The sequence below is a fragment of the Trachypithecus francoisi genome, unplaced genomic scaffold (assembly GCF_009764315.1).
Source record: "Trachypithecus francoisi isolate TF-2019V2 unplaced genomic scaffold, Tfra_2.0 Lachesis_group13, whole genome shotgun sequence".
Lineage (NCBI taxonomy): Eukaryota > Metazoa > Chordata > Mammalia > Primates > Cercopithecidae > Trachypithecus > Trachypithecus francoisi.
The window spans coordinates 101156479-101175723 of NW_022681458.1; the positions used below are offsets into that span (position 1 = coordinate 101156479).

The 19245-nt window shown below is 36.2% G+C and overlaps 1 protein-coding gene across 1 annotated transcript in view; it reads left to right on the plus strand.

Annotated features, from left to right (window-relative positions):
- Window positions 1-389: 389 nt before the first annotated feature.
- LOC117095052 (low-density lipoprotein receptor-related protein 1B) overlaps window positions 390-19245 on the plus strand; it is a 1687268-nt gene continuing 1668412 nt past the window's right edge. The window contains exon 1 of the mRNA XM_033231629.1: window positions 390-741. Within this exon, the coding sequence (XP_033087520.1) occupies window positions 552-741 (190 nt within the window). The 5' untranslated portion in view covers window positions 390-551. The remainder of the gene's footprint in view (window positions 742-19245) is intronic.

Here is a 19245-nt window from a genome sequence, read left to right on the forward strand (position 1 = left end):
AGCTTCCGAGGAACGAAGGGATCAGCCCGCTTTGCCTGCAGAAGCTTGGCTGAGGGTTCCCAGCCGGCTGTGAACTGCGGAGCATTGTAAGCGCCTGGCTGGCTCAGCCCAATGCAGAAGTCTCTCCCTTCTCCAAAGACCCAGATCCCTACAGAACCAGCTTCTAGTTACTTTCGCTTCAAGGGGATTAAAATAATTGTGATTTGTGGCGCTCTGCGTTCGCGGTGGTATTTTCCTGTTGTGTTAAATGCCTCTTACTAAGTAATAGATGTGATTTATGTGGACGACGAAGGGGTGTGTGGTGGATTCGGTGATTAATCAGTGAATTCCCATCCGCTGGCATCTCTCACTGCCCCTCTTGCGTGATGTAAGATCAGACGTACCCTGCATTGAAAAGTCAAGACACACGGGCGGCTCGCTCGCGCTCACACACGCTCTTGCTCCTCTCTCCCGCACGCGCGCATCCCTCCACCTTCCACATCCTGCTCCAGGCAGGAGAAGGTGGACTGGTTGGACTCATTGAGCTGAAGAATTTCCAGTGACATTTGTAAATGACGCCGCTCGATTCCGGGCTCCAAGCCGCCACCGCCGCCGCCGCCTCCGGGCCGAAGGTGCCGCCGAGCAGTCTCCACCGCAGACTTCCTTACCGGGCGACCACAATGTCCGAGTTTCTCCTCGCCTTACTCACTCTCTCGGGATTATTGCCGATCGCCAGGGTGCTGACCGTGAGAGCCGACCGAGGTAAGGAGAACACCTTCCCCCTCCCCTCCCCTGGCTTCCTTGGCTTTCCTGCTGGGCGATGCTTGCAGATAAGTGAGTGTGAAACTTAAGTCCTTGCAGCCCCGCTCCCCGGGACCGGGTGGCCACAGTGTGCTGGCCCCGTGGAGGGTGAGAGGTGCGGTGCGGGGTTTCTGAACCAAGTGCCAGAGTCCTCCGCACCCCCGCAGATTTTCCCTTTGGCCGTTTCCCGGTCCCGATTTTGTCCCCTCCGAGGGTGTTTGGACTTGACTGTGCGCTTCTGCCCGCGCATCCTAAGCGCTGCAGATGTTTGGATGAGAATTCGCATTTCCGAGAGAGACTTCCCTCCGCGATGGCGCTCAACTGCGAGCTTTTGAGAGCCCCAGGTTCTCCGCGTTAAGCGTGTCCGCCCTCAACTTAGCTCCCAGGTTAACTTTCTTATCTGCTGCGTTCGGGGTCTGCGGAGCGGCGAAAGCGCCGATTCAAGTCCCTTTCCTTTCTATAGCCCCTTCCTGGGGGCAGACCAGGGACAGAGTCCTGTCATCAGTGGAGAGGCTTTTAGGGCGCTTCCGGGCGCACGCACCTGCTTGAACTTGACTTTTCGATTCTGAGGGTCTGTGACATAGCCCAGGTGCCTGAGGGGCTAACCCACCACTGGAGTGCCTCGCTCCAGTCTGGCGCTTTGCTTTTCCTTTTTCTCCAAGTATCTGGTGAATGGTAGAAGTTTAGAAGGGAATGAATATGGGGAGCAGAGGAAAGAGGAGGTAGGAATTAGAATAAGCCGGGATTCTATAAACTTTTCATCTGGAAAATCAAGAACGCCTGTGCGAGTTTAATAATCTTTGACACCAGATGCACTAGTGAAAAAGGGAGGAAAATACTAGATGAATATTTGGGGCACTGGCCCTGGCCTTGGAATGGTTAACTGGTTAAAGTAAAATCAGAAGTATCATAGATCCTTTATTTAAATCAGAAAATGAGCTTATATTGACTGGTATAGTTCAGCTATTTGGTTTGAGAGAGAGAGAGAAGAAACCCAGATCCCAATGCCAAACAAATAGGCATTGGGAGATTTAGTGATTGTATGTATATGAAACAGATTATGAATTGACAAAAAATATTGCTTCATTATAGGAAGGAAGAGGGAAATGAACTGTAGTGTTTCTATTCAACCTGCTGTTGGCAACTAGATTCTAGTCTTTATAACATACCCACACGTGTCATTTCCTCTACCAGTGGTGGGACTAATCTGAGTGCCTTTAGGAAATCTGACATTTACTGGTGATAATCTTTTAAACATATCATTGCCACCTAACCATAGCTTCTGAACTTGCTCAACTTGCCTTGAAGTTGGTGTGGAATAGTTGGAAACTATACTGATGAAATGATAGCACATAGTTCTCCTTGAAATGGTGATGTCTTTGATCTGGAACAATCAGCTCTCAACCTTTCTTAGGAAAAATGTTTGAAGTTGGACCAGAGCAGATGAACAGAATGGAGCTTTTTAGCCCAGTGTGCTAGCAAAATATAATGGTACTGGCAGACTACTGTTATTGGTCTCTTCCTGATTGAGTCTCCAATCTCCAGAAATTTGACTTCATCTAGAGCTGAGTTCTCAATACTTCTGTATGTGTTTTGGGAACAGAACTATTGCTACCATGATTGGAATAAATATCTGAAGAGAATTTCATATATAACATAAAAAATACAGACTCCCCAACTTTCTTCTGAGATAGAATATTAAATAACTAAGAGGATTATATGTGGATGCCAATTTAGTTTCATGAGGGAGAGGAACATCTAAGATAAAAGCAGAGCACATGGTAAATGATTGCTGTTTTTTTTCTAAAAAAATGAAATAGTGTCATGTTGTATCACCATGTCCACGTGAAGTACTATATCAGATAGCACAAGCAAAAATAATTGTAGACCAGCACTTTACCATGATTATATATTTAACACACTTTCAAAACTGTTAGAAAAGAGCTAAAATTCTCACAGTTATCAAAAGTGAAAAGGATGGGTCCCATTTGGAAAAAGGAATTTTAAAAAAGAGAGAAATCTTGTTAAGAAAGTTAAGAAAGAAAGTGTTACTGCATTATGACAAGCTTCCCTCACTAATATGCTGAAACAGAAGATATGGGAATATAAACTCAAGAAAGAGGTTAATGAGATGTAACTTTCTGCACAGGCTTATGTCAATCGTCCTTGAATAATAGAACAGGCATGTGAATTACACAGGTGCATTTTGTAGTGCAAGAGCTAACTGCTTGACAAAAAATGAGAATTCACTTTTAGGTTCTACATGTACTTACTGGGTAATAGGTAGCTTCTCAAACTGTATGAACTATATCAGAAATGTTTGTGTAGCCGTGTTGTTCCCTTTATACCTTCATGAGTTCAAACATTGTATTAAATAGAAAAAGACTTGAAACCAACTCATATGTTTATGTTCAAACCATATACATGCACTTGTCTTTTAATTCCTTATTGTTTATTTTCTTCGTTTATATTGATTTTATATGGCACTAAACTAACGTACATGTAAGTTTTTATTACATTCTGTCACATCTTAAAAAGGAAACATCTTTGTAACTCTTAACAGCCAAAATTGGAAGATAAATCAGATTCACTTAGAATCAACTAATTTGTCATATAACAATGTCATATCATATCAAAGTATTGCTTGATAAGGATTAAAACTTGAAAGGAAGTATATCTTAAAGTGTCAAATTTTCTGAAAAGAAAAGGGATTGAGAGGCCTAATGCTAGTCTCTGTTAAATTCTCAAGTATGATACGATTTGGAGACATATTTCCAAATAAATAAAGTTCATGCTGTTAGTCATTTTAATGTATCTGTGTAGAAAACCATCTAATAATGGCAATTAAATATGTATCAAAATTTTAACCTCCTCTCAAAGAAGAATTAACTATGATTTACGTCTCTTTATATGCCACAAATAACATTAAAGTTTTGTTTTAAAGAGGTTGCTAATCTTTGAATTAGTTCTCTTTCTCTCTCTCTTCTCAAGCTCAAATTTAAACTGAGTAAGAGAGAAAAGAGACAATGGAAAAGGTAAAGAAAGAATTAAATGAGCTAAAACAGTAAGAAAAAATGTGAATTGCAGAAAACAGAATTTGGGAGGAAAAAGGAGTTAAGAGAAAGCTGAAGGTAAATTTAGGAAAAAGATGGATGGATGGATGGATGGATTCTGCCATACATCAGAATCCGAATCAGTATTTCTTGAGGAGATTAAAGTATATTTAGATAAAATAATTTCTTAAAATGTTTTTATCTCATGTTATTATATTATATGAAAATATTTACATTAAAAAATAATTTAATTGCCACCAATATGAATCTGATTATAATTAGACCTCTAAGAATGGAGAGAGACAGGAGAATATTGCAGAAAAATTAAATATTAACTGTGCTAGAATTACAAATATGGAAGTGATTTTTTAAAAATGTAAGTGAAGGTGAAGGAAATTTTCTTAGAAAGGGTGGTAGATGAGTGATATGGTTAATGTATTCTTAGGACTTAGATGACACTTTCTAAATGCTACTTGTCATTCAAGGTGGAGGTATGCAGAGGTATTCAGTTTGCAAATCTATTGGATCCAGGACATTCGTTTCTTGCCAGTTACCTTGTCAATTTCTTTTCTCAGCCTAGGGGATACCATAAAAATCAGCTCCATTCAAAGTCACCTGAACTGAACAGGACTTGGTCTTCTACAAGGATTATAATGTTGAGGGAACTTTATATCTTCCCCCAATGCTATATATTAATATGATCCAGTTTTTTATGTTTCTGCCATTAATTTTTGTATCTTAATATGAAATGTGCAACTCCCCATCCCTTTCCTTCAGCATTTTCCTGGTTATAGGAATTCTGTGTAGTAAAAAGTACCAATCAAACATACTGATAGATTTCTCTATCTTCTGTGGCTGTCTGTCAAAACAATTCTTGTACAAAGGAAACACTTGTCTTCATTCTAGATAGATGAATTCAAAGAAAGTAGAATTAATCCTAAAAGTTAAACATGCCTGTGCCAACATGATACCATTCGTCAAACGAAGTTAGTAGTAAGTGGAACCCACTTATACAATTGCCCTAACCCTGTTTCTATCTCTCTCTCTGTGTGTGTGTATATTATCTTTAAAATGGCTTTCCTTGGCACAAACACATATTAAAAATACCACTCTGGCCTGAAAATTGGAGATGATTTTTATGAATGAAACTTTTGCTTTTCAAAACTTCAGATAAACATGTCTATTTATCTGGGGGAAAAAAAAGTGAAATGAAGAAAATTTTGAGTTATTTTTGACTCATAATATGTAATATTATAATGCATTTCCTTATAACAAGTATTTCATTTTAACAGAATCTGACTGTGTGGAAGAAACACGTGTCAAGATTATTTGCTTTTGAAATGCCTATAATTATGGTATACCCAATGCTTATAATTTGAAGCAATACATTTAGTAGTGGAATGCTAAAGAAAATAAAGCCAAAGATTGAGTTCTATTATGAATTAATCAGAATATATGCTCAGCCAAATTCCTATGAGAAAATACTTATGTCCACTTTATACAGTTTTAAAACTTTTCTTAAATTTCTTCAAGAAATTTGACTTCTCCTATATAATCCAAAAATAATGACCAAAAGCTATCTTGATGCATAGAAAGGTCAAATAAGAAGGTTTTTCTTTTGGTTTCGGCAGAGGAGGGGAGAGGTAGGAAAAATTAGCTAACTAAACAGAAAAATATCAAGAGATGTTTTTTATTTTCTTCTATGGAGTTGCTATACATTTTCACATGGATAGCTATTCCCAAATGTAACCCGTATCACAAACCATTGTCTAGAGACATAGAAATGAAGTTGCAACATAGTAATCACAAATCGTATAGTCTATAGGCCTTGGGAACATTCTCCAGTTATTTTATTTTGGAAGAAGATTTTTAAAACTTATTAGCTTTTTGGGATAAAATCTTATTTAAACAGTAAATAATACAAAAAAATGAAAATATCTCTAAAAAATAATTTGAGTTTTTAAAAGTTGGTTTTTGGACTAATTTGCATATGTGAGTTCCACTGGTACAGAATGAGTGTCTTTGCCTCACTCACTCAATTTTGAAAAGTATTATACTTGCAATAGTATTGAATCTCTGTTCTGGCTCTTCAGTGCTCTCTCATTTGAATAACATGTCAATCTCACCAAGTACATCTGCACCCTCTATTTTAGAGAAAGGAGAATGAAGGATTCAGGAGATTCTGCCATACAACCCAACAAGTAAGCTTAGACCTTCAAAATGTATGTGCTATTTATTTTCTACTAGTTTGTCTTCTACAAGCTGCCCTCACAATTTTAAATCTATATTTTCGTCTTCATAAATGATCAGATGGCCTCCCTTTTTCCCCTGGCATAAGTACAAGGCCAAGTTAGAAAATATGTATTATGTATTGCTCTGTTCTAAATTGAGTGATATTAAAATGTGGAGTCAGTCTCACTCTTTCCATCACTCTCTCTCTCTCTCCATCCTTTTGATTTAGGCTGTCTCTATACAAACCGACATATTTTGACTGAGCCCCCTGCCTAAACTAATTGATGAAACTGACTAGTAACTGAATGGAAATCAAAACTATGAAATAATACCCATACATCCTGTAAAAAAGTAAGACTGGTCTTGCAAGAAAAGCCTAAAGTGAGATTCTATGAAGAAACAATAACAACACCATATTTCCCTGAAAGAATTATGCAACATATTTCCAGTTTGCAGAGCAAATCATATGTGCTTTTGCTGTTGTGTCTCTCATACTAGGCAAATTAAATATGTTTGCTAGTAACTACATATTTATATAATGGGGTATTATACAAGTTTAAAACACTATTAGAAAATAAATAAGTATTCTGAATTCATTTGTACTCAAAGAGAATTTACTATATTGAAAGTGGAAATTTATTATTTTTCTGTTTTCCTTTACTTTTTAACTAAATTTGTATTTCTCAATTTTGTGAAACATTAAAAAAAATACTTTACAAAATGTGGTTTCGAAGACTTTCTCTCAATAAAGGATATATATAGTGGAAATCATTCATAAATTCATAAATAATCAACAGGATTAAATGCTCTTTTAAATATGACTATAGTAATTTTGTTATGCAGTCACATTAACTTAGCTTGAGTCTGCAATTAGGTACCCAATTACGATTTTTAAAAATGCAATGGCATGATTAAACAAATAAGTATGCCCGTTTGTTGATCTTATTCCCTATTATTTTGAATTTGTAAGTATCATTAGTGGAAAAGAGCAATGCTCATTTTGGGAATAATCATGTTTCAACACGACAGGGGTCTACTCAAGGGGAAGGGTGGGAGGAAGAAGAGGAGCAGAAAGGATAACTATTGGGCCCTAGGTTTAACACCTGGGTGATAAGATAATATAATCAACAAACCCTTGTTATGCGTGTTTACCTATGTAACAAACCTTCTCATGTACCCCCAAATCTAAAATAAAAAAAAATTTTCTATTATTCAATAACTCTACCCATATTTGTTTAATAATGATGTATCATCAACATTTGGGATTTCTTCTTAAATATTTCACAATACTTGTAAATATGTAACCCTTTTCAAAGGTGTCTTTACCTTTAGAAAAGAAAGAAAAATAATTTTGATTAATACATTTGTACCGTAGATTCATTTGTTTAATCTTATTTTTCCCAAATACAAGCTTGAATATAAAAGTCTCTCAGATATAAACTGGTGTATTTAAAAGTTTCCATTTAAACATGAATAATATTATAACTATATCCTTGATAGAAGTTGAGAAAGTACCTTTCCATATACAATTTCTTCCAACTTTGTTAAGAGAAAAATAACAAAAAATAAAAATAAAAAAAACTTCTTGAAGAAGATAGATCACGTTGCCTTGCTAAGATACCGACGTTACATTTCATCTCACAATACATTCTTATTAACAGTCAGACATCTCTTCCGGAGTTGCATACACCGCATTGTCCTGACTGGCTCAGCCTTCAGACCAAAGACAGGTATTGTTGAAACATGACCTCATTTTAGTCAAAAGAATATGTTTCTTCTTTAGGTAAGATCAAGGTACCACCTATCGTCTCTTGTTTTATTCTTGCAATCAATAGGATGTCCCTTCCTAACTTTTCCACATTGCATTGACATCCTTCAAGACTTCCAAGACAGCTTAACTTTAGAAATACGAATACATAATTCCTTAAGAATTTTTCTACCGCTGAGTTTTTCTTTAATGACAATTTGTCATCTTAGCCCTTTCTTCTTAAAATGAGAAACGATAACTAAAAATAAGTTTTGGGGAGAAATGAAACTTGGTTGTGGTTGCTTTGTGTGTTCCTAGCATATCTTAAGATATTTGTGAGAAAGAAAAGCTCTAGGTGTAATGCCGATAACAGAAATGTGTTTAGAATCATCTATTTTATTTCGAAACTAGGATGTGTAAGGAAACGAAGAAAAATAATGCTGAGAAAGAGAACTTTGATAGTCAGAATTTATTGAATCCTCTGTCCACTACTGCTCAGATCAAGTAGCTGAGCTAATTAGAACGTTAAACTTTTGCTAAAGTAGATATTATAGAGCTTTAAAAATGATTCAGTTTATAGATTATCTAAGACATTTTGTGCATTTCCAAAGCTTTTCATGGTATATTTTTATCGGGACAAAAATGTTAAAATAGCAAGTGTACTTTATTAAAATATTCCACTTTATTCAACTCTATTAACTTTTAAGACATTTTTTCATGACTAAGCTTTGAAAGTACCGTGATAATGACACCAGCTTCGGAGTGAGATTCTTGCCTCATCAGGTGAAAGCACTACAGATTTTGCCCACTGGGCATCCATATTTTTGAGATTTTCATTAAGCATAATAACTACATCAGATTTGTAGATGGAGTTACTCACTCAGAATTCAGGCACTGTTGCTGAGAGCCCTTGTATTGATGTCATTTCTAACACAAAGACTACAGTTCAGCAGTACTATATTGATGTCCTGTAACACAACAGCACACTAATCTTATTTGCAAGAAAATTTGATGACTGTCCAACATAATCAACGTTTAGTATATCTAAATGTATAATTTAGACATACTAAATATATCAGATATTCAGAACTTAAACCTTTTCCTTTGTCCGTTGTTGGATTACACTCAATTCTACAGTTCCTTCTCCTACTAGCATGTTTTCTCCTATTTTCACTTACTAATGATCTTGTCAAATATTTAGAAATTAATCCTGGCAGTGAAAGAACCAACATCTTAGCACATTTCGACTTTCTTTGCTATTCTCCTTGCTAGGAGAACATAAAGTAATGAAGGGCATGAGGGTTTTCCCTTGTGTGTATTTTCCTCTAGATGTCTGTGAAAACATCACCAGAGTTTTACAGAAAACTGCTCCGATCCATTCTGAGAAGATAAACATAGCTATGACCCTAACATTCTGTGAGTACACAGAGTGTAATGTCTGTGAAAACGCATTGTATAATGTATTACATTACATAAATACCTATTATTTTATGCATTATATTATTTGCTTTAATATAAGTTATTAATAGCAAGAAGCTCTTTACATTTCAGCATACTTTCGTTTTTTATTCAGTTTTTTTTTTTTCCTGCTGAATCACGTGGTCCTTGAAGCAACCCATATGGTTGGTGATCATTCATGTTTTTATTCACTCATTTGACAAAGATGTAAACACAAAGAAGTGTTTTTATTCACTCATTTGACAAAGATGAGCAAATAGGTGGTAATCACTGTTTTAGGTAGTGGGAATGAAGCAAGTGAACGAGGTAGACAATGTAACTAGGCTGATAGAGCTTTAGTGCAAGAGGAGACAGAAACAGCAAACAAATAAATAAATAACATCCTTACTAAAAGGAAAGAAAAATAATGTAATGTAACTGAGGAAAATGCAATTGGGAGTCGTAGTTATATTCACAGAAGGCCTTTTTGAGCAAGTGACATATTTGCTAAAACTAAGTGACAAGAGGGAACAAACTCTGAGTCGTCTAGAGGGAGGAATTTTCTATGCCACCCTTGAGAGGAAGTTGTAATTTTGGTATTTTAAAGAAAGAAGGTCACTTTGTCTGAAATAAACTGTGTGTGTTTAGGAAAGAAGAGAAGTAGAGAAAGCCATATTTATGGTGAAGTCAAATCAGGTCAGGTAGGGTCATGCAGATCAAAGTGAGGCATTTGGGTTTGGTTCTGATTTTGAGCAGCTACTGGCTGTCTAATCAGAGGTGAAAATGATGCAACTTACTTTTTAAAGAGGTAATGCTTGGTCTGAAAAGAAGGACCAGAAGGGAAATGATGAATCCAGTTCAGGGATTATCAAAATTCATCCTGGAAAAGATGTTGATGGCTTGAATGAGGGAATAGTGGGGGCAATGAGGACAAGCTAGAACAGAGATTGGCATTTTTAGTTCAGAAAGATTTTTTATAAGAATGATTGCAGCACCATTCTATGTATTAGGGAGGACAGGCATGAAACAAAGCCTCAAAAGATAATATTTGGAGGAAAGGGTTAATATTCTAAGCAGATAATAAATAATTTCAGGCTATTTTAAATGGGTCCATTACATTTTGCAGAGCCTCTTATTGATTTGTGTGAAACATGGTTCACAATAAAAGTCACATGATGGTCATATGTGGGCCATACAATATTGGTTACTTTCTTATTATCTTTTCTTTTGTATTTCAGAATTATTAATATCATATTTCCTACCACCCTGTGTTTACCTATGCCATGTCTGTATAATGGAATTAATTGAGTCTGACTCACAGTATTCTTTAGGGAGTTAGTTAAAATGATACACTTAGCAATGTTTTAAGCATTGGCAAATATGGAAGCAATAATTTTGTTGTTAATTCTATCAATATAAACCAGCATAATAGCAAAAGAAGCAGGCATTGGCCTATGAAGACTCATTTGGGTTTGTTTATTGAAGAAATTTGCAGGGTTTTAAAGAAAGAGCTCCTTTTCAATTGTCCCTGAATTCTTGACATGATTGAGAAGAGTTTATACTGACACTCAAGTTCCTGCTGATGAATAGTTAATTAGGAAAAAGGGAAGAAATTGTAGCAAAGTAATTATTGGCTGTATTTATCACCCTCCCTGGAAATTCCAAGAAAACTGTAGTAAAGGCTGGGCGTGGTGGCTCACGCCTGTAATCTCAGCACTTTGGGAGGCTGAAGTGGGCAGATCACCAGAGGTCAGGAGTTTGCGATGAGCCTGGCCAACGTGGTGAAACCCTGTCTCTACAAAATATACAAAAATTAGCCAGGCACAGTTGCATGTGCCAGTAGTCCCAGCTACTCAGGAAGCTGAGGCAGGAGAATCACTTAAGCCTGGGAAGCAGAGGTTGCAATAGCGGAGACTGTGCCACAACACTCTAGCCTGAGCAACTAAGTGAGACTCTGTCTCAACAAACAAACAAACAAACAAACAAAAACTGTAGTAAAGAAGTGAGTGGTGAGGATCTACCAGGTTAAGAGAACCTACCAGGTAAGGGTTTATGATACACAGTTATGATCTGTTGGACAATTAGAGCCCTTGGATTATTTTTATTTATCTACGCATTCCTTGAACAAACATTGTATTGCCTGACAGGTTAACATGTACCAGTCTCAGTGTGGTTTGTAGACTTGGAGGCAGAAATAACAAGACTATTAAAACCAGGACTAGACATAAAAACACTAGCAATTGTACAACTTCGGAGTGTCAAGGAAAGCTTGTTTGTGAATACAGAGTAAACGATTTGGGGTCTATTTAGTCCTTGTTGAAGCTAAAAAGGAAAGAGAGAGTGAGAGGCAGAGAAAGAGAAAGGAGGAAAATTTTATAAAACTAGTGGAAGGCAAAAATATCACAGCCTAGAGAACATATGAATAAAAGAGAAAGGAATACATTATTTGAAGGAAATACTGTTACTGTTAAACTGACTGAATTACCCTGGGTCCTAAGGTATTTGAAGATTGTTTTGGGGTTTGGTTCCTATGATTTTTTTCATTGCTCTGTTTTCTCTTTTGGTGCTTTCTCTCCCATTCTCTACTTTGAGAAAAAGTGAGAGTTTAGGTTTATAGCTTGATATTCAAATCTGCATTTCAGAGTACCAGCTTAATCCCCAAAATATCTCACTCAATTTGTTTTTAGGTTATGAAGAACATCTAAACAGAGTATCAAAAAGGCAGCTTGGAGTAATCAACCCTTTTAAACACTATTTACTTTATATTGCTGGACCTGCAGCATTATGGAAGAAAATACTTTACTTCACCCAGAGAAATTACCTCGGAAATGCTACATGATCATTACAAGTAATGTATGAGAAAATAACCTTTCTTAGTTTTCAAGCATGGTATGTTTTTAGACTTAAGGGAAGACCTACTAAACACACATTAGGTTAAAATGAAAAGAGATTCAAAGCTCAGGCATTTAAAATTTTAGAAATGCCTAAATAAAATATTGAAGCAAAAGATCTCAACCAATTTATTTGTTGTGTAAAGAGCTTACATGCAGATTTAGTAGACATTTGCTAGATGCATGTGTAGAAATCTAATTTGTTCATCACTTTAAGTTTATTTTTCATTCATGTTGTCAAACCCTCTTGGATAATTTGGCTCCAAAATTTCAATGTTAAAATCAACATTATACCTTGAAATAAGTTAAATATGAAACACATACCAACATTTTATTTAATTTTACAGTGACTGAACCAAATGAAATTTGAGGCTGGAGAGTTTGCATTAATATTTAATTTGGGACTCACTGTAAATTTGTTTGCTGTGTACTTTAGCAGAGGCGTGCCAAAAGTATGGAAATAAATTAATTTAAGTAAATAAAAACAGCAGGAAGGGGAAGAGTTGCTTGTATATGTGTGAATGCGAGGTATGATTTATACCCCCTGACTAGGACTCTGCTCATATCACACCACAGTCTGCTAAAGGGCTTTTTTCTTTCATAAGGAACTGTGGGAACAGTTCAAAATGAGTATAAGGGAGTTATTTATATATTAGGCAAAGCAAAAAAAATAATAATTACTGACTGCACACTCACAGTTAAAGTCATTTGGGCAGGAAATGTTGACCCCTTGGAACAGATCATAAAGCTACTATAAAGAGCCAAGGGAAATAACCAAAGCATATTCAGATAGCTGTTAAGCCTGGGAGACACCTGAAAAATATAGCAATAGCATGAAAATCACTTAAGTAAAAAATAAACTTTCAGAGGCGGAAGCTACTTGAATTTACCAAGATTTAGAGATGAATGCCAAAGAGGATTAGTAAAACTCTTCCATGCAAAGTACAGCAGTAATGGCTGCATCACGACATTGTAAACCCAAGCCCGAGAGTCACAATGTAAGTGAGAGTGGAGTGCAATTTGTAGTAAGAATAATAACATTTCCTTAAAAAGCAAAAAAAATAAAAAAAAAATCACATAAAGCAACCCAAAGTAGCAATCCTGCCCTTTTCCTTCCCTTCTGCAGGCAAAAGAAAATGATTGGCAGCTTTTCTTCTATGGTTTCACAAAGAGAAATAGGGTTGACTGTGGCTTCTGAGATTCCTAGACTCAGAGGAAAAGGCTGCTTAAATTTCTTTGCTCGTCATGTCAAGTAATGGCACTCAGACATATTTGACTGACCTTTATGAATTAAAAGTCAAGATATAGGGCAAGTTTTGCAAACACAAAAGCGTATAACAGCCAGGCTGGTCAGAAGATGATGTGGGTGACTTGTAAATTGGAGGACATCCATGCTGTCCAAAAGGGCAGCTGATATTCAGCTTGAGTAGATTCCGGCCTTGTGTGAATGTGGGCCCAGGGTTACAGGCCTTTAAGACTGGCTGGGAATCTGAATTTTTATGCAAAATGTCCTAAGTTTTAAATGTTGCCTATCAAGATAAATCAGAAAACATACACACAGGCACACACACTCTCTCTCTTTCTCTCTCTCTCTGTCTCTCTCTCTCTCTCTCTCTCACACACAGGCACACACACACACACACACACAAACACACACTCAAATAAAAATCCATTGTGGGAGCCAATAAAGCAAGTTGCTGGATTCAACATTGAGGCTAACAGCCTGCGGTTTACTATGCAACCCCTGAGTTGCCGCTATCAATAGAAGACTGGAATGGGTCACAATGAAAACATATTTTACTTGGTACACTGCAGGCAAAAGATGGCCCTAGAGAGTCGAGCATAATGGCTAGATATTTCGAATGGGCTATTATGGCAGGATGTGGGTTCAGAAAGAAGAGTACGAGGATGACTCCTGCATTTCTGCCTTCACATCTTCCTCCTCCTTCCTAAACGTAAAGCAGAATCGGGGAAGAGAAAGTGGATGCAGAGAAAATCGTTAATGACCCAGCAGAGGGTTAATGATATTAGACCCAATTGTGACTTAACGTAGGATCGTGTTTCTGAAAGTGCCCTAAGAAACAAAACTCTCTTAATACTAATGAAGAAATGTTAAGTGGAGATTTCAGCCTTAGCACTACAGGGGCCTGGGGGAAAATATTCCATGTGGGAAGTAACAGCACGTGATTGAAACAACATTACCATGTCACACACACATGGTTAGTGAAATGTGGAAGGAAATAAAGAGAAGACCAAAAGGGATCAGAAGAAAAATACAGCAAAGGGAAGGCGGCAGAGATATGATTCTGTTAAGTAGACAAATTCTCATACTGAGATACAAATGAGATCACACTTAGGTTTATGTTTTATCTTTCCATTTTTTGGGAAGCTGTGACTAAACAAAGGCCAACCGTGTCCTCTATTAGCACACACTGACTTCAGACTTCATACATGTGTTTCACATAAGAATTAGTTTATCCAAACTCATTATTTGACAAAGTATTTTTTTGCTTTATATTTTGATGTAATTTTAGACTTACAGAAAATTTGTAAGTCTAATACAGAACGTTTCCATACACCCTTCAACCAATTCCCCAGATACTAACATAATACATAACTATAATACAATATGAAAACAAAAATGTAGCATTGGCAAGACAACATTATTAACAAGGGTATAGATTTTATTCATATTTTACCAGTTTTTTCCACTAATGATATTCTATGCCAATATCCAATACAGGATGCAATGAATTTATATTTTTAATAGAGACAAGGTTTCACCATGTTGGCCAGCTGGTCTCACACTCCTGACCTCAAATAATTCACCCGCTTTGGCCTCCCAAAGTTCTGGGATTACAGGCGTGAGCTACTGTGCCCAGATGCATTCTTTCTACTATACACTTATTAATTGGAATGCTTCTCTAAGGAGGAGCTATCACTTCCTTATTTATTTATTTATTTATTTATTTATCTATCTATCTATCTTAGTATAGACAGGTAATTTATTTTTTGTGATATAATCTAGTACTGTCACTGTTTATTTTCTCACTCAATTGTTCCACCTTTGGCCATTGGGAGCTCTTTCAGTTTGCCTCCTCCACCCTTTGACATACCCTTATCCTTTTTTGAGCACTTTCTTATTTTCGAATACTGCTGGATGCTCCAAGCTCATCTTGTATTTATTTTCTCTGTTTGCAGCCTGGAATCAATCACTTCTCTAAAGCATTTTATAGGATGTTGAAATTTCACAGACTTCTAACTGAATGCACTCTCTTAGGTATCTTAAGGTTATCTTAAGGTGATAACCAATTGCAAGAACAATTCCTCTGTTACCGTGTTTTACTGTTCTAAAAGAAATCATTTTGCTCATAACCTTATGTATTTCTATTTTTAATTTTTATGGATTCGTAGTAGTTATACATATTTATGGACACATGTCATATTTTGATATAAATATACAATGCGTAATGATCGAAACTGGGTTTTTTCGATCATTGGGAGCAGATTCTGGCCTTGTGTGAAGGTGGGCCCAAGGTTACAGGCCTTTTTGGGATTTTTACCACCTCAAACATTTATTATTTCTTTTTGTTGTCAACATTCCAAATCTTTCATTTTGAAATGTACAATAAATTATGAACTATAGTCACCCTATTGTGCTATCCAACACCAGATCTTATTCTATATATCTAAATGTATGTTGTAATCATTAACCAGCTGCTTTTCATTTCCCACCCTAGCACACCTTTCCCAGGCTCCAGTATCTATTGCTCTACTCTTTACCTTCATGAACCCCCACATATCAGTAATAACATGGGATACTTGCCTTTTTGGGCCTGGCTTATTTCCCTTTGTATAATGCCCTCCAGCTCCATCTATGTTGCTGTAAATGACAGAATTGTATTCTTTTTCATGACTGAATGATATTTCATTGTGTATATGTACCACATTTTGTTTATCCATTCATCTCGGTAGACAGTTCGATTTTGTATCTTGGCTATTATGAACAATGCTTCAATAAAAATAGTGGCACAGATGTCTCTTTGATATGCTGATTTCTTTTATTTTAGGTATATACTCTGCAGTGGGGTTGCTGGAATAGAACTACTCAATACTTTAATTTTAATATTCACTGCAATAATTGATTATATGCTGACTAGAATTCTGAATTGTTGTGATTACAGAAGGTGATGCTTCTTAAGGCATTTGAAATCCACTGTTTTCAAAGTTTCTAAAGAGAAATACAGATAAGTTTTATAAAACAGACTACTGCATATTGATCCTTTTTCAAGAAATCCGTGTTAGGGATGTTGACTTAAAAAGAAGCATAAGCAAGTCATAAAGGAGACAATAGCAAAGGATTTGATCAGAACTGGCAGGTAAGACAATGGGCCTATAAGGATTCTATATCTTGGCTTGCAGAGGGGAGTGCATAGAGAAGTAGATGCTAGAGATAGCGAATGGGTTTGATGTTTTGGACCAGTCGTGACTAATTGGCGGTGGCTGTTCATACTGCTGTATATAGAGAGATCCTATCTGAGTCTGGATTAATTGGTAAAGGGCATTGTTGTCAGTCAGTGATGTTTCCAGTGATCACAACTGGAGGACATATAGGAGTGTGGGCATCTGGCCTGCTTAGTTAGCATTTCTGGTTTAGTTAGCACAATAAGAGGCTCTAGTAATTTTCACTGAAAAGGATGGTGCCTGTCAATGGTCCAGAATTGCCAATGAACTAACTGGTAAAATCCCAGATAATGGAACAAGCATTGCTTTGAATAAAAGCAAGTGTCCAGAATCTTCTCCAAAGGCCTAGAATCTCCACTTTTTCAATGTACACACATTTTTATTTATTTATTTTGTTTGTTTTGTTTTTAGTGCTGCTTCACCATGAACAGAACATTGTTGTGTTCTTTTGGTTTAAAATTTCTGGTGGCTGATGAGACCTTCTTCTACATGATAATTTTCACTTTTTCCTAACTTTGAAGCTAATTTTTTTTTTTTTTTTTTTGGAAACTGTAAAGTCTAAACCTAACCTTGTTCTCTAAAAACTCTGATTCTTCTTCGATATCTGTATATATCCACTTTTAATGAGGCATTGCTTAAAAATTATAGATATGGAATTACTAATCTATCAGTTTAGCTTCTGATAATAGCTCTAGTAAGGTAGTGAGAAACAGAACTAGTTGGAAAGTAATGCAACACCCATATCGAATTTTTAACAACTTAATACATTTTAGGAAATGATCCATCTGAAAGGCATTATGACTTGCTGAGAAAAGCTGTACACTGGGAACCAAGAGAAGTGGGCTTGATTCCCAGCTCTGCATCTGACTCACTCTTTGTCCTTGGGCAAGTCACTTAGCTTCTCTCTGTGTCTATTTCCTGTCTCGTAAAATCAGGAGAATAATGCATAAAGCCTCCCACCTCTCCAAAATGTGTTGAGGCTGCGTTCCATAACCACTGAAGGAATCTTTCTTTCCCCTGGTGGTTAAGTACCAACTTATTTTTATTAGCATCTAGTTAGATTAAATTTTGCAATAAGAGCATGGAATTACAAATAACTTCAAAGAATCCTTTAATCCTTGAAGTTACACTGGAGTTTAATTGCAATACACATTGCTTTGTGTTAATACACCGACTGGCTAGTAAGAGGCTTTGAGAGTCTTGTGTGTACAAAAATATTCAATGCCTCAATCTATTGGAGTACCTGCTATGGAGTCTTGTACTGAGCACATCAGAACCCATTAGAAGAGTAGAAAATAGAATCCTGGGGCGAAGAGGCTTACACCCAAGAAATAATTACAGAACGCTATCTAGAAATATTTATTCAAAAATGTTATAGTCAAGATTCTAGTTTAGACAATGAGGAAATCAATGTAGTCTGGAAAATCACAGAGCAACGCCATGCGATAGATGGAACAAATGCCTCTGATTGTATGACATCTTCCATGTTTCCTCCAGTAAAACTCATCTTCTTTATTTCCCTCTTGAATTTGGTAGCTCATTTTGTATTTTTCCAGTTTTCTTTATATTTTATGGCTTTTTAAAACTCTTTTTCTTTTTAACTACTACATAATCATGGATCACACATTATATTTAGTTGTTCTTTTTCTTAATACATAATTTTTCTTAATTCTCCTTTTATGATGAATTTTAGTCCCTCCATAGTTTTTCATGAGTTTGACCTTATAGAATATTCAATACTCTGAATTTGCTCTTTCTCATTATTTTATCTATCTTTGTACTCTGTAACTGATATTTTCTGTAAACTACATATTAGATCTATAGGCTAGACTAGAGGCAGGTTGAGCATTTCTGGGCAGACTGTTGGTCATCTGTATATTAATAACTGTGAGGTAAGTTACTGGTACATGTAATACTAGAATTCATAGCACAGATGGAAAGGCACCTTGATGTAATGCTTTTCAGCTTCTGCTTTGCTACCATGCTCAGCAACAATATGGTGTATCATTGTATAAGAAAAGACTGCACTTATATGGCACTGTGACCTCTGATCAATTACATTATCTCTTCAAGTTTGTATTTTCTTATGTATAAAATGAGGATAATGATAGCTAGTATACATTATTCTTTTGAAGTTTTGAGACAATACCTGTTTTCTGTTTATAATAGGCACTCAATGAAAGGAAGTTTACTAGTAGAAGTATTAGTAATAATGTTTGTTATACTAGTAGTACTCAGTCATATAGTCCTGCATGATGAAAATATTTAAGACTGGCATTGATTCTACAAACAGAACAGCAATGCTATTCATACCAGAATCCCATTGTAACAGATGGATTTTGCCTGTTTGTTTGCTTGTTTGGTTGTTTAATATGCCACCATGTGGTATGATTTAAATGGAGGATATCATCTTTAAATTCTTTTCAGAATGAATCAGGTTATAAACAATCCAATAAGGAAGTTAAAACATTATTCATGGACAAAAGCCTCTCTCAAGACTCTCAGTTTTTTCTCAGGTTTCTTTGCCCCATTATCATTTAGTTTTTTGCTTTGTACTACTTGAATGTGAGGAGAGAAATGTATGTGCAAGATCCAGGAGCCTACACTTTTGCTGTTCGCGATAATTTACAAAACACACGTT